Raw genomic sequence first — 17,474 nt, forward strand, 5'->3', positions numbered from 1 at the left:
AGCCTAACCTGACAGTTACCTGATCGAATCGATCCATAGTGAAAAAAATCACATTCCAAGGACTGTCTTTCAATCATGCGAGCCAACAGGGACAAATAGTAAATGTTAATTATGACAGGCAAAGCATCAACTAACCACCACGGTATATGAACTCTTTGCACGGAGTTGTAACCGTAACTGAGTTCTAACCCAACGGCTAAAAGCTGGTAAGTAGTGAAATGTTGGATAAAACAAACTAGTAAGTAAAGCAACAGATCATGAGGCTTGTTAGCGACAACTTGGGTCGTTGAGTGATCTATTTCTTAATTCCTGTTCACATTTCCAGTTATAGAATATATCAATATAAATTATATTCTTATTATATTTATCAATTTCAAATATTATATTTTAATATTGACAAAATGAGCTAGGCGACGTTGCAATTAAAATAAATTGAAAATCGAACTCAAGTCATGACGTCATTCCAACTGTGACGGTTTGTTTGTGTGTCCGGCCGTGGCTCAGGAAACAGCGAGACCGTCTGGCTCAGGGAGGACACTTACATATGTTCAGACATGAGGCAGTTTGTGATTCAAGTGGTCATTCCTGTGACTCTTGTGATATGTATTCTTTTTTCACTTCCAATGGTGTGTGGCCACGGCCATAGTCATGACCACCATGGCCATACTCATGACCATCATGGCCATACTCATGACCATCATGGGCAGGTACAAGAAGAAGAAGAACCTCCGGCATTTAAATGGAGTAAACAAGCAAACGAGCCTTATCAGCGAGAAGAACCTGTTCACGAGGAACCACACGTCCACCATGAAGCAGATGGTTCAGCTCCTGTCACGCCACAGAAAAACAATATATGGCTGGAGGCACTTTGTGCTACTCTAGTTATTAGTATTGCTCCATACTTGATTCTTTTCTTTATTCCCGTGACAAACAGTAAAGAACATGAGCCGTTTCTGAAGGTCCTTCTTGCATTTGCCTCCGGTGGTCTTCTTGGAGATGCATTCCTGCATTTGATTCCTCATGCACTCATGGCCAAGGCAGCAGCTGGTGGTGACTCACACACTCACTCACACTCACACTCTCATGAAGCTGACGGTGAGGCTGGTCACTCCCACGATAATAGCATCGGCTTGGCTGTGCTGGGGGGCATCATCGCATTCCTCGTTGTGGAGAAATTTGTGCGCATCTTTAAGGGGAGTCATTCGCACTCCCACTCTCATGCTGTTCCTGCAGTACAAAATGAGAAGACCAAGACAAACAGTGGAGAGAAGACTGATGATGAGAAAAGAAAAAAGAATGAAAAAAAGAAAAATTCAAAACAAGCCGATAAAAAACCTGAAGGTAAGTCTGTATGTTGGTATTTGTTTACACTCCTCGACCGGCAGCCAGAGGACCATTTTGCTATAGGAGACAAAGGCATTTTTACCTCAAGAAAAGGGCTAAATCTGAGCGAGGAAAACGTGTCGATATTACTTGTACAATTTTTTGTTTTTGGTATTATCGTTCCGGTCATCTGGTTAGGTTAGGCTAGATATCCAAACTTAGTTTCTCTGATGGTTTTTGAGGTGTTTTGAAAGATTTGGACCTTCATATCTGTCAAAAATCACTAGTTTTGTGGTTTTCCCCCACCCAAATACAGGGGTGACCAAAACGATAATTTTACTGCCACCAGCATCCTAACCCGGGGCTTAAGGGTTAAGTAGTTTTCAGTCTTCGTCTGTGAAGAGATGTTATCTGCGTGAAACCGAATTAATTATGAGTGTGTTTACATTACGTATGCGCAACGTTGACTGACATCATCCAGTCGTGACCAATGATGTATCGATCTCATCATGCAATTTTTTCTTAACCAATTGCATTTGAATTTGTTCAAAGGGAGCAGCCTGGGTGTATTTAAAAGGAGTGTCCATACAAATAATGACTGTGAAGGATGGCAAGAAAAGGACAACTTAACTTCTATCTGTTAATCAAGCTCCTCCATAATGAAGCAAAACTATTGACACTCCAGGTATGGGTCAAGTATGTAACTCACCAAGGACAGCTCTTCACACTGTGGGATGAATTCAGTAGTGGACGAAGATCTGCTAAACATTAGCTACGAGCCGTTTATCACGTGACTGTTTATCTGTGATTTTTGTACTTTTATGCTGCTTTTTTTCATTGTACTTTTGTACTTTTATCATTCATGCAAAAATATGTATAAAATGTGTTTATTAACTCAAGTGGTTCGAGTTGGTACAGTAAACCCTCCAGTTTGGCGACCAATTAGTGCCGAAAAAACTTGCCAAACCAGAGGGCTTAATCCAGTGGGAAAAAGCCTAATTCGTACCGAGGGGCCACCCAAAGTCTTCATTTTTTCCTGTTTTACCCACATGTAACCAATATTTTATTGCTGAAAGAGAATGAATTATTAGTTAATCAACATAAACATAGAAAACCAACCTTAAAATTAAAGTTGAGGAGCTTAATGCACACTAACCTGGTATCTGAGTACTTTATCATTCTTCCAAACTGAAAGTTTGGAAGTTGAACATTCTTAAGTAGAGGAGCACCTGTACTGTAGTACCTTACCTTATTGCAGTACTGTATTGTACTTGGGCTTTGTGTTCCTCGTAGACGTCATCCTCTCGTGCCAACTCATAATAAAGCAGTATTGCTAAACTATCATTTATAAAATTAAGAAATTAAATAAAATACCTCATAATTATTCTATATAATTTTTATTTTGCATTTGACCCCAAAAAATGCCCAAGTAACAATTTTGGTATTTTTCCAACGGGCCACAAGGGCCGGTACAACGACGTCACAGTCAAGCGGCAGCACTGCCCCCAGATACTTTTGAGGCCATTATTCCACGCGAGAACACTGTGCCAAGCGAGAGGAAGTAAAAAAAAGAAAGACAAAGCCCAAGATCACTCAAGCAAGCAGCGGGAATGTTGATTGATGCTTTCAAAATGGTTGCTGAACAGCTGACTGGCACTTTGTGCCCAGTAGTATTAAGCGATATTTATCTTGCACTTATTATTTTACAATTATTAGTTGTGATTGCATTTAAATTTTAACTCTAGCCAAAGGTGAGGGTTTGGTCGCCATAATGGAGGGTAGGGTACTTCGAATTTAGACCACCAACTTCTAATTCGCCTAACTGGAGGGTTTACTGTTTTTGATGGTCCGTGTAGTATGTGGGCCGAGTTGGTCTGTAAAACAGCTAATTTACCAAACAGAAATAAATTTAGTTACTGGTATCATGAAGGGAATGGGACCAACCCTTTATGCACAATTTTGTATTTCAGCATCAAATTCAAGATTATTTTCAGGCATAATCACGTGGCAACCAGATAGTATTTCAGGTTACCGGCACATGTTACCTGAAGTTATATGAAATGTCCATTACGGGTATTTACAGTTACTTGTTAGTCTGGAAGTAAAGGTTAACACAGTACTGCACTGTACTTTGTTAGTCTGACACTGTAACTTCTGTTCAGTATCTGTATTTCAGAAGTTTTACTATAGGAAAAGGTTATTTGTTAATTTCAAATTAGTTGTTAAAAATTTTAAATTTAATTTAATGGACTAAGATACATCATTATTATATTTTACCCATACCTGTTACTTACTGTACATGGTTTAGGTGTCATTACTTTTTATTTATTTATTTATTTTTTACAGGGATTAGCCCACCTGGGCACAGGTCACTGACCCACATCGTGGCCTGGGGGGCAAAAATTTTATAATAATGACAATAATAATAATAATTAGTCATAGTAAATAAAGTTTATAATAAATTAAAAAATTAAATAATAAGAATAACAACAATAATAATAACACGTGATGGCATAGTGTCCCAGTTGCTAACAAAAGTGAAGGTACAGTACGTCTGCGGAAGTATGAATTATTAAAGAAAGAGGTCGTTTCTCTACCTTTGTTGGTGGAGAGTAAAATGACCAGGTGATAACTAATGGTGGGAAGATATCGTTTCCTTCCACCGTGCCTTAACCCCCTTGTGTGCGGCCTACCCTCTCAGCTGAATAAAATTGTCTGGCATTAGCTAAATAAAATTGGTGTCCCTGTAGTGAAGGGGTTAAGTAGAAAACACTTCAGAATACATACGCTATATATTTATACTTCGGAGTTTTGCTAGTACAGTACAGTACATTATGCTTGTACAGTACAAGTACTTATAATTTATTTCTTTAAAAGTAAGGCATCTGCATTTCATTTAATGACATGAATTGTTATTTTACAGGAGATATAAAGGTTGCTGGATACCTCAACCTGGCTGCTGACTTCACACACAACCTAACTGATGGGCTTGCAATTGGTGCCTCATTTCTTGCCGGCAAGAATGTTGGGATAGTCACCACAGTCACCATCTTTCTGCACGAAATTCCTCATGAAATTGGAGACTTTGCTATTCTTTTACAATCTGGATGCAGCCGAAGAAAGGTGAGTACAGTACAGTACAGTACATTATATTGGTAAGGTTAATTGAGGCACCATGGGACCTTTAGGGTAGTTCCCTGAATATCTGTGTACAGTATATATAATTCAAGCCTTCAGAGATTTGCACGAGACAATAAAATATTTAATATTCATAGCAGGCATCTACTGTGAGCTGCAGTACAGCCTAAACTGGTGAACAATACTCTGCCAGCTTACTGCATTTTATTTCTCTTTTATTTACAGTATTGTGCATAAGTTCTGTAAATAAACATGTAAAGTATTTGCTTACATTATTAATCACTGTCTTACATAAATGTCACAGTGTGTTCCTCCTTGAAGTGGGTTTAAATAGCTTACTGGTAAGTTTTCTTCATGAATATTAATTATTTCTATACAGTATTTTTAACTAACTCATAAAAGTATGAAGACTGGCCATAAATCATTGATGATAATTGGTATTAGTTTATAAGTGTAGTTTAAATGTATCTGTACTGTACTGTATACTGTACAGTACTGTGCTGTATACAGTTTTTTGTACTGTACAGTGTGTTTTATTTTGTGTTTAGTGAACTATTAGACTTTACTAAGATTAAACCAAAAAATTGTATTTTTAAACTGTAAAATTCTTGAAGATTTTCCATTATTGTACAGGTTGTACCTCTCTAGTCTGGCAACCTCAGGACCTGACCGGTGCCGGACCATGGAAATTCACCCTTTTCCTGGATAGATAGTGACTTGTGCTTATGCTTGGAAGCACTAGCACCACTTACTCTACATCATGGTCTCTTTGAAGACATATTGAAGGGTTAAATGTCGTATAGTAGCTTCTCAAATTTCGCGAGTTTTTAATTCAACGTATTTTATTGGAACACACAAAAAATAAATAAAAATTTTGACAGCGGAAACTTGAATTTCGACGGGTTTGAACGGCCCGCCAACGTGCAGACGACGTGCATAATCGTGTAAACAGCGTCATTTCTCTTATGTACAAAAGATTCATTATTGTTTATTACTGAAGTCTTTTTTATTGAATTAATGTTTGTGTGCAAAATGAGCAATACAATTCATTAATAATACGTAGAATATTAAAACACATGAGGAAATGACACAGCATTGTTTTCGTTGATTACAAAACCAGTGACTGACTGGTTCTACATATAAAACTGAAGAAAATAAGACCTTGGTTGTAGGTGTAGTAAAATTAATATGGTTGTTTTAAGTAATGTTATTTTATGTTAATAAATGGAACAATAGAAGTAGCTAACGATAATGGTAAAGAAAAGAGAGATCGCGTATGTAAGTGCGCACACGTGAAAACATAAGAATATGAAAGCAACACTTATTTACTGTTCATATATATTTTAATTAATGTTTCTGAATTTGTTTTTATTGAATTAATGATTGTGTGTGCAAAATTAACAATACAATTTATTAATAATGAGGAGACGAGACGGCTGCCGGCATTGTTTATGTTAAAGCTTACGAAACCAGTGACTGATTGGTTCTACATATAAAACTGAAGAAAATAAGACCCTGATTGTAGCTGTAGTAAAATTAATGTAAAAAAAAATTAATATGGTTGTTTGAAGTACCTGTAATGTTATTTAATGTTAATAAATGGAACAATATAAGTAGCTAACCATTAATGGTAAAAAAAAATTGAGACTGCTCGTATGTAAGTGCACACATGTGAAAACATATCGTCATTACTCTACATAAGAATATGAAAGCAACACTTATTTACTGCTCATATATATTGAAGGGTTAAATGTTGTACTCTGTAAAGACAAGCAGAGAGAGCAGCCGAACTGCCGGATGTAAACAAACCTTAATTTCCCGCGGCTTTGTTGTTGTTGTTTTTTTTACGGGGATTAGCCCACCCGGGCATAGGTCACCGACCCACATTGGGTCCTGAGGGGCAAAAATTTAATACTCCTGTAATAATAATAATAATTCAGAAAAAAAAAAAAAAACTGCCTATTGGACAAACTGAAATCGTTCCGGACCACGGGAGTTTCCGGACCACAGAATGCCGGACTAGAGGGGTACAACCTGTATTGTGAAATTTTCATCTGTATCTCAAAAGTTGTTCCTTTCTTTTTGGGTTCTAATAATGCATATTTCTATATCAAGTATCGTGATGGATATATGTAGTATTTATTTTTATATACTTTTATATATCTATTTATTTTTATTTATTAACATACTTACTTTTATTTATTTATTTACTTTTATTTCAGGCTATGATGCTGCAGCTGGTAACTGCTTTTGGTGCTCTAACAGGCACTGTGATCTCCTTATTGGCTGATGGTGCAGGTAACATTCACTTTACTTTTAGCTGCATCAGTTACCTCCACTAACTAACTGACGCAGTGTTGGACTGAAAGAGTAATTTTAAGATATGCAAAAGCGTTGGATATACTGAAGTTCTTGTGAGGAAGTTTTATGATGTGTGGATCATTAACATGTGACCAGCCAGTAAAACTCCTGGCTGAACTTACCCTTGCCAGAGGTGAGGATATAGCCTTTGCTGTAAGTATCCCCCTCACCTAGTTTATTGACAGTCAAAGATTCATCCCATTGTTATGGCATTTGTCTCAAGGATCAGTGAGGCTGCTGATCTGTTGATGAAAACCTAAAAATTAGATTCAGGCATTTTGATCGCCTTCAGTCTGAAAAGGAAGTTTATATTGTACTACAACCCCAGCAGTTCCTGTCGTGACATTGCCATTGATACTTGTGTACAGTTTGAGCTTTTATGATCAAATTTTTATGTGAAAACTATGGGGTTAAACTATATATGCATAGTATTTTTGAGTGGTTAAAATTTAGGCATTTCCTTGGGCCATTTATAGTGAATGGTAGCTACCCAGTATATGCCGACACTGCTAGTAAGCTCCTTTATCCTGGTCTTGCCACCATACCTCTAGATTCTTTCTTTATGTTGCTACATGGAGAACAGAACCTCGTCCACTATATACAGGTAACCCCCGTTTAACGATGGGGAGGCGTTCCTAAAACCCTAACATTAAACAAGGGACAATATAGCATGTAGGTGGAATGTTACCATTATTACATGTGGAATAATCATTACAATACTCTAATGTGGCTTACAAATAATATCAAACCATACAATAAGACAAGTTAAGAGCAGGAGTGTTTATGTGTGGCAAGTGATTGTGTGCGTGGTCTCGTGAAGGCAGTGAAGTGCTACAGTTATTTTTCCACTTGTAATTTTTGGTAGATATGTGTAACTTCATTTTTTTCACACATTTACTGGTGTATATTATTTTATCTTATTCCTCATAGAAGTTGATAACTGCCAGGAATTCAGTTTCAGAGTTGGTAACACTGTTCATAGCGTCGGCTGTTGTGGTCACGGCCAAGACTCGTTGGTGTGAAACTGGCGTCTTGCTACAGATTGTCTTGGATTAGGCCTAGTATTTGTCAAAAGCTATGGTTGAATTATAAGAGATGCATGAGATCAGTTTATGAGTATAGTATATGTTCGTCAGGCTGTACTGTACTATACTGCCTTCATTAGGATCAACATAGGAGGATAACTGTTATTTTTATACTGTACTTTATTATTTGACTATTACTAACGTTTTGCCACGTACTGTACCACAACACTTACAATATTTGGAAGTTTAAGGTGAATGGTGTTTCACTTGGCACTTATCTGTTGGATTGCACCAAGTCAATACTGTACTGTACTGGTTTGTTCTGCATTACCCCTGTACCTCTATAGGACTCCTCATGGTAGCCAGTCAGTAGGGTTGAATTGTCTTTGAAACTATTGTATGGATCTTTTGGTTTCCATTGTACCTTATCTCTATCTCCCTCAGTGATCACTTTGAAAGTTTGTAAATCTAGATTGATGGAAATTAAAAGTTGTTCATTTAATGTTTGTGGAATAATAGCTTGGCTGGCTGGTGACACAGTTACAGCCCAAACATACACACCCAAGCTCTTAATTTTTCTTATTTCATAATTTATAAGTTATTTATTTTTAAGTCATGTTAGAGTATTGAAATTTTTTTTCTACAACGTAACATACTGTAGTTTCATTACAAGTAACAATGGCAACATGCGGACCCTCTCACAGGCCACAGCTGACTGGCAACGTGTTTTGTTTTTAATTGTGATCTTTGTTCCGATTGGTCAAAATCAAAACGAGCAACTGTCACATTGCAATCTTGATGAAATCCATTAATTTTTCTTCTTAAATTGTGAATTAAGGCGATCTACTCATTCTTACCTACATTGGCATATGAATATAGTTTTCATTGTCAATTATTTTTTGAGCTCTATTGTATTTGACTGGTAATTTGCTCTACAGATGAGTCTGCCACAGCTTGGATCCTGCCATTCACCGCTGGTGGCTTCATCTACATTGCTACAGTGTCCGTCATCCCAGAACTGCTAGAAAATACTCGGTTTTGGCAGTCTGTGTTTGAAGTAGTTGCCCTCCTCAGTGGTGTAGCTCTTATGATGGCCATCGCCCACCTTGAAGAGATGGGTCATGACCATTAACCAGTTGGCAGATGTACTGTTACAGAACAGACTCTGGGTAATAGTAACAGCTGTATTTTGTATTAATATCTGTTGATATAGATTTGATTTTGTTCTTTATTGCATCTTCTAAAACTTTTTTTTCTTTGGAGGTAAGTAATTATAGAAGTTACAATTCATTTAATTTTTTATACTGTGCTCTTTGTATGTGCTGTAAATCTCCATTTAAAATTTATATCACTGATATCCTCTTCAAGATTATTGATTACTGTAAAATATAGGAACTTGGATTGATTGAAATAGAGTAAAGAGACAGATGTTAACACTGTTGGGTCGGCACATGAGACTTGCTATATGAGATACAATGATGGTCTTTGTCACACTAGCATTATAAATAAATTATCTACAAACAGTATTTTCATGAGTAATCATGATACAATGATTATTTCTGTATGTACTGTAAGTGCAAGTAGTACACAAAATTTGTTTATGCTTAGTTAAAATGTTTACAGGGCGTCCTCGCCTAACGTCGGGATTACGTTCCTAAAACTGCGATGTTATACGAAACAACGTTAAGCTGATCAATTTTCCCCATAAGAAATAGATAAAATACGGGAGTTACAATCCTGAGCCTGTTTTGGCCCCATGAAATACATTACATATACTGTACAGAAAATCATTGCCATTTATATATAAAATATTGCATACATATACAACTACTAAGTTTGTATCGGTACTCACCGGTGGGCGGAGGTGGTAGAGCGAGTGTGTGGTGGATAGTGAAGCGGAGGAGGCGGATGACGGGAGGGGAGGAGCGGAGGAGGAGGGTGGGAGTGGAGGAGGGAGGGTGGTGAGTCACTGAGACTGCGCCGAGCCGAGAGAGTCTAGCGCCGCCAGACAAGAGAGGGTGATGCGCCGTTAAAAGTAGTCCATGACGATGCAAAACGACGTAGTATCGGATCACCGGGACGTTTAACGATTTTTTGCTCTCTAAACTTTATCGACGTAGTACCGAAACAACGTTAAGCGCGGACTTACTGTATTATTCGCTTCATACCTTCGTTATTTCGTGTGATTGCAATATGAACCTTTTTCCATTATAAAGCGTATATGTTTAGGAAAAATAGTTTAGAAGAAAAGTTGTGAAAAGATTAATATTTCACCAGGGAGAGGCATCAGGAGGCACCACATGGTACCGTCTCCTTGACCTGTTTATAATATCCCGCCCCTCAACTCTCGCCAGTAACATGAGAAATGGGCAAGAGCTGCAAGATGATGAGTGGGAAGTGTAGGTCAACGTTATATCCTGGGTCCTGTAAACACTAAGGGGAGACTGGTGTGGTTACCTTGGAGTGCAGTCTACATAGTTGCCAGATTGAACCGATGTTGCCAAATGTGCATCTTGCGTGTATAGCATTCATGTGTCAACAGATTTTTTATTTATTTTTCAATTCATACATAAATTTGTGCATGAAAACCGTAAAGCGATAAGTTACATCATATGCAATTTTGCTTACGAAAATCCCAAGAGTGTTGATAGCATCATGTGTGAGGTCTTGTTACATGAGGTAATTGTATTTCTCATTGTCTTTTATATTGTAATACATTACATCTTTTGGCGAGGTCTTGTTGCACAAGGTAGTTAGTTTTCCAAAATCTTTGTCAAGATTTTCCACAATCTTAAAGATTGTAATATTTTTTTGTGTGTTTTTGGTCGACGGTGAAAATTTTGCGTAACCATAAAAAAGTTACATATTCAGAAAGAATATACACTACAGTGTATACAGGTATACTGTATAAGTGTTTCTTTTAACTGTAATAGTTAATGACGTATTACTTGTTCAGTACAGTGGTCCCTCGATTAATGAACGGTTCAATTAACGAAATTTCGGTTAACGAATTAGCTCCCATAAGGATTTTCAGTTCCATTAACGAACAAATCTTCCATTAACAACAGCCTTACGAGAAACACGCTTTGTTGTGCGCATCAGCTGATCGACTAGTCCGCCGATACAGTAATTGGTTCTATGTTTACATTCGTTTCCAGTGGAGTAAATATCAAGAAAGTTGTGCCCTTGAATATTTTTGCATTTTTATATTAAAATTATTGGTCATTCTGAAATTTAGTTAACATATTGATAATATGTACAGTACAGTACAGGGAACAGTTTTTGTGTGCCCTTCAGCTGATCGAATCACCCACCAACGCTTCTCAGTTTAACTTTGTTTACAGTGGAGTGAACATCGAGTTTGTTGGTCTCTTGAATATTTTTTTAATTTTTACATTAAAATTATTGGTCATTCTGAAATTTAGTTAACATTGATAATATACAGTGCAGAAATTATGAAACACGAAGAAGGCATTAGAACCAATGCACTCTGTAAAGAATATGGCATGTCATCATCGACTGCCTCTACAATCAGCCAATTGATATGTAAACAAAACTGCCAGGAATACGACATACACACCTCAAATAAGTTAAAATACTGTACAGTATTCTATTGTTTTTTATTTATTATTGTACTGTATTTAGTTTATATTTATTGTTTTGTTAATTCTATTACTGGTATACAGTACTTTGTATGTAGTGTATACTTTTTCTGTGAGTTGGAACCAATTACCCAATACAGTGGTCCCTCGGTTAACGAACACAATTCGTTCCAGAAGGTCGTTCGTTAACCAAAAATTTTGTTAACCGAAACCATTGTTTCAATGGGATTCTGGGTAATTGGTTCCAGCTCACCGAAAATTACATACAAAGTAAAAATAAATGCAGTAAAGTACACTTACTTTGAGGTGTGTATGTAGAAGGCTCCTGGTTGATGATGATGGGAATTAGAAGTGGGGGTGGAGGAGAAGGGAGAAGAGAAGGAAGTGGGGATGGAAGAGAAATCACCCTATGCTTCATGCCGTCATTTCACCCATAAAATTTTTAGTTCACTTGGTGTAATTCAAGATTATTTTCTTTAAATCAACACTGCACTGCAGTAAAAATGTAAAATTAGTTTATCTTCAAGAGAGTCTCAAGCAAGATGGTACTCCACTGAACAGAGACACAAACTGACGCCATGCTGGGTGAGTCAAGTGGCTGTTTGGCGTGCTAAAAACTAGTTTCCTGTACTTCAATTATGTTAAATAATTGTTAAAATGACTAAAAAATTTAATATAAAACTTGGAAAATTATTGAATAGTACAACCTTCTTGATATTTACTCAAATGGGAACAAATTTAAGCCCTAGAACCGATTTTTGTATTGGCGGACTAATATTCCAGTTGGTGAGCAAGTGAAAACATCTTGAGAGGAATTCGTAAGGAATTCGTTAACTGAATTTTTTTCGTTAACCGAATTGAAGGTTCTTATGGAAGGTAATTCGTTAACCGAGGGGTCTCTGTATCCCATTGAAATAATAGATTCAATCAACGAAATTTTCGGTTAACAACAGACTGTGGAACCAATCAAGTTAGTTAATCGAGGGACCACTGTGCCAAGTATACCCAGATCTCCACGCTCATGAGGTAACAACACTTAGACATGACCTTGGTGACACATTGTCAGGTTACAAAACTTTTATTTTATTCATATTGATTTGTTATTATGGACCAATAAGGGCAGTGATCATACATTGTACTGAACACTAAACCTCGGGACACAAGGAAGGCGTGTAACTGACATTGCACCCAACTTCCTTCGCTTCCCCAACTAAAATCGGGTACCAATTCACAGCCGGATCAACTGGGGGTGCCCGGGTAAGGACGAGCAAGATCTCAGAGAAGAAGTTAATACAGTACTGTATCCTCTCGGCAGCTAAACCTTTTGACAAGGTGATAAAGCACTAGAGAGGCTGTGAAGGGACAGTGAAACATGTGGATGTGCACCAAAATACTCAAATATAAAGTGGACCGGCTGACTAGCCTCAAGGCTGGACAGTAATTGAGGTGTTGATTGTATGTAGAAGTCCGCGTGCTTTATTGGGCTAATGAAATATATATATATATATATATTGATAAAATCACACAGGAAAAGGGAAACAACGGAGCACCATAGCTTTCGTGTTTATTCAAGACATCTTCAGAGGCAACTGGATTACATGGACAGAGAGAGGCTTAAATATACAGAGTGACCTTATTAAACATGAGGTCAGGTCATAATGATGTCATCCACTAATCCCCACACTAACACACACGTAGAGGAGCTTAAGAGATGGGGGCGACGTGACTTGTCAGGTCAGGTCAGGTCAAAAATAAGGGACCCACTAAATAACTATCATACATCTAGATCAAAGGTTTTCAAAGCATTTTTAACCTTGGGCCACTGACAAATAAATTTATGTAACATATCAGTTTTGAACTGACCATCACTAAGGTTAATGATTTTAATTTCTTAATCAAACTAGCTTCAACCAGAAGTCTTTTTGTGACAAGATGATTTGAATACTTCTAAGCTTTTTTCCCAAGCAATGGGATGATTATTATTCCTAACATGAACGAACAGGGCACTGCTTTCAAATGCTGTTCTGATATTGTACTTATGTTGTCTGATTCTGAGCTGCAATGTTTTTCCTGTCTGTCCTACATAATTATCATTACATTTGCTACATGGAATACAATAAACACTTCCATTTACATTCAAATTTGGGCTATTTTTTATTAACATATTGGTAATGGTTGGGTCATACTTGAAAGCAACATTAATATTTAGTAGTTTGAGGGACCGAACTAACGGGACAAATTCATTACGATAGGGCAGAGTCAAAATATTCTTAAGTGTAGGAATTTTCCTGGTTTGAGAGGAATGAAAGGATTTTTTAGCCCTTTTAAAACAACGATCAACAAACACAGAAGGGTACCCAAGTTTTTGTGCAATGGAACGAATGTGTTTCAATTCATCATCAATAAATTCTGCGTCAGAAATACGCAGACATCTTAAGAACATAGCAGAAAAAACTGACATTTTGGTAGACTCCAGGTGATTCGGTAAAAAGTGTATGAAATTGTCTACCTGTGTGGGCTTTCTGTATATGTTAAATTTGTAGTTTTGGCCATTTCTCATGATAAGCATATCAAGGAATGGAAGAGATCCATTTATTTCTCTTTCAATTTTGAATGTGATACTTGGGACAATATCATTAAGCTTGTCTAAAACTTCCAATGGGTCACTGTTTCTAGGCCAAAGAAAAAACATCATCTACATATCTATACCATGGAGGAATAAAGTCCCCTATATTGGGTAGTAATTTAGCCTCAAAAAACTCCATATAAATACAGGCTAGAGGATTAGAAAGACAATTACCCATGCTCATGCCAAATTTTTTCTTGTAAAACTTCCCATTTGCTCTAAACACATTGTCAGCTACGCATAGCTCTATCAATTTGAGAAAAGTATCATGTTCAATAGTTAAATCTAACAGTTGTAATTTATCTTTAAGGTCACCCTGTATATTTAAGCCTCTATCTGTCCATGTAATCCACTTGCCTCTGAAGATGTCTTGAATAAAGACGAAAGCTAAGGTGCTCCGTTGTTTCCCTTTTCCCGTGTGATTTTATCAAGATTTATCTTATCCACGTTTTCATTGTGGATCTCTCTCTCTCTCTAAATTTTTTCCAGCTTAAATTGAGGACTTGGTGTTATAACTAAGCTGTACACCAAGTCAGTAAAAGTGTTGTCATCTGCCGATTCTTTTTATTCAGTAACTAGTGAGTTACTCCACCCTCTTGGCAGGATGTTTGCCCACTGACAGGTTGTTCCACCTTTGGCAAGGGCACTCTACTGTACTCATTGTGTTGCTAAGTACACAGTGGCTATTGTACAAGTCAGTCCTCCACTCCTGACCCAGTGGTACACCTGAGCCACAGTTAGAAAGTTCATGTTGTTTCTTGACTTTATTATTACTATTATCTGTAATAATTGGTTGATTTAGATCTGCAAGTGTTGTAACTATAATTTATTTATTTCCCAATAATTTTCATGTCAATTTTAATGTTTATACTTATTTTATAAAGGACTTTGGTGTGTTAAACAAAATCATGTGTTACTGTACTCGTCTTATTCCGGCATGCCACCAACGGTAACTTGGCTTTGCCCGGGAATATGTTTGACCATATGGAAAAAATTGGCATCGGTTGGTAAGTACATTGAGTCGTGTGGAGGCAAGTGATTAACTTTATATTGCTGCATCACTAAACTCACTCATAAATAATGGCACTCACTTTAATTCTATATTGGAAAGTATCATTGTGTGAGGAATGTCCCATTAGACAAGTTACTTTTAATATATTGAAGACTTTACATTCGTGAATAATTTTTTGCTGCAATTTGTTTAAAAATTTTACTGTTATATATTGGCATATACAGCTTAGTTGGGTCAATGTGTGCTCATATCAGGGTCTTCCTTTCCAAAAATAAAATAAAATTAGTATTTGATATATACAGTAAACTGTACTGTACTGTATATAGGTTTTTAATTGATATAGTACCACAATTATCCTATAACTGTACGGATTTTATTTGTGTAATTAAAGTACACATTTTAAATGTACAGTAATAATACTGTAGTAGTTTATACGTAGTTATATTTGTTGAACCCTGCATTTCAGTATCTGGACACATTCCAAGTATCTGTTGTACAGTATCTCAAAAATATATTTGTCCTCACTCTGTGTGAAACATTATGACACCACTGATGATTAATAATGCGTTGGAACTTGCACTTACTTTGGTATATAGTTTAACACGAGTAATATAATGTGTATTTATTTTGGCTTACTTAATATGATGTTCGGTTAACAAATATAGTAAGACCAGTATATTACAGGGCCATGCATACCAACCCTCCCGGGACATCACGAATTACTTGTAGCATTTCGGAAGTCGTCAGACCCATCCTGGCAGATACATTTTTGAGATACTGTACATTTAGTTTTGTACTGTACTGAGGTTGTGATGCATAATGATACTCAACTGATTGTGTAGGGTTGAGGCAGAAGAGGTGGACCAGACTTCCTGCAGAAAAGACTTTAAATAATTTTTTGGTTTGTATTTGGTTTTTGGCACTGGGTAACTTTCTTTTACTTGCACAAATTTGAGGCTTCACCATGTTTTATTCTTTCCTGGTAGTACTGCACACTGTAGTGTCTTCTTGAGTTCTTGAAAAATACTATTGTTGATAGATATATTCTAGATTGTACTAATTTTATAGCTTCTTAATGATAGTGATGACTGCCCTACTTAATTCATTATTATACATATACAGTAAGCTGTGCAAAGAAAAGAAATTATATTTTTAACAGATTGTATTTTTCATAATAGTAAGGGGGAATTTGTGTAATGTTAACATTTTGAGTAATAGGACAGGTAAAAATATACTACCTACATATTATCATATCTTCCATTGTTGTAAGTTGAGTTAGAGGTGTATTAGACGTCAACCTTGTATCTTGAGCTGCATATCTTACTTTTTTGGGGGTTCGGGGAAGATCGTGTGGAATCTCAAACATAATACATGACCGAGTGAAGAAGTGGTGCATGGTTTTCTAATAAGGAAGTTTTACATCATTGTAAGGAAGCTTTAACCACCTCTGCCTGTACTGTTCATGTTTTTTATCACTCTTCCTTTTGTCTTTGTGTAAAATAACCCTGATCCCTTATACTCTTGTTTCTCAGTGCACTCAAGTGGTCGCGACTTAAACACTTTTGTGATGACTCGACCAGCTTGTTGAATTCTTTAGTAAGTGTTTAATACTAAAAAGGTGTGGAGATGGTCAGTGGCTTAGGTGTTATGGTAAGATTGTACAAGTATCTACACCTATAGACCTGGATAGAACGAGGTATAGAAGATAATTTTAGAACTGAGGGATTAAACTGTGCTATGAAATATTTAACACTGCTTCAACCAAACAGATTTAATTTCATTGTGTTGATGTTAGCCTACATTATAATATGTTTTATAAGTTTTAGATCAACATATACAGTATAATGTTGAATAACTAAGAGAGGAAATTGATGATAAATATGTGAAATAGGGATAAATATACTGTAGTTTAAAATTGTTGAAATTAATGAGGTACAAAGAATCATTCTAGTGCAATGGTTTTTCAAGTAAGAGACACAGCTTTTGAGACAATTTGCACTTGTTGTAATGTACATCACTGGTTAAGAAATAAAATGACATTCATTATGTGTGGAGTACAATTCTATTTTACTTGAATCCTTGAATGTATAAATTATGAATAAGAGAGGTAAAGTGACCTAATATTTTGGCAAAACATTTAAATTCAGTGGAATGTAATCCAATTTGTTGAAGTGCTGAAAGACACTAAGATTGTGGATTTCTGGAGTGTAAAAATTGAGGGAAAGAATTGAGCAGAAGACTTGCAACTTGGGCTGGAGATTTTCTCAAGCAAGTACTGCACCAACTTGTCATTGGCAGGTAAAGTCTTCTGTAGTACAAGAGTAATCAGTGGAGTTTTAATGAGATTGATTCTTTAATTTTCTTCATTAGCAACCTGCCTGAAAGTA

At 36.5% G+C, this 17,474-nt stretch overlaps 1 protein-coding gene across 2 annotated transcripts; it reads left to right on the top strand.

The window, feature by feature from the left end:
- Positions 1–466: 466 nt before the first annotated feature.
- Positions 467–17,147, top strand: LOC121864514 (protein catecholamines up-like). Of its 2 annotated transcripts, none has more exons than XM_042363576.1 (5): positions 467–1,341; positions 4,247–4,446; positions 6,684–6,759; positions 8,786–9,016; positions 15,015–17,147. In XM_042363576.1, exons 1-4 carry the CDS (start codon positions 555–557, stop codon positions 8,977–8,979), a joined length of 1,257 nt encoding a protein of 418 aa, XP_042219510.1. In that variant the 5' UTR covers positions 467–554; the 3' UTR covers positions 8,980–9,016; positions 15,015–17,147. The 2 variants fall into 2 exon arrangements, with proteins under 2 accessions (XP_042219510.1, XP_042219511.1); XM_042363577.1 differs by lacking the exon at positions 15,015–17,147 and adding an exon at positions 12,684–13,005.
- Positions 17,148–17,474: the final 327 nt, after the last annotated feature.

This window comes from Homarus americanus, unplaced genomic scaffold (assembly GCF_018991925.1).
Source record: "Homarus americanus isolate GMGI-L3 unplaced genomic scaffold, GMGI_Hamer_2.0 scaffold25860, whole genome shotgun sequence".
Lineage (NCBI taxonomy): Eukaryota > Metazoa > Arthropoda > Malacostraca > Decapoda > Nephropidae > Homarus > Homarus americanus.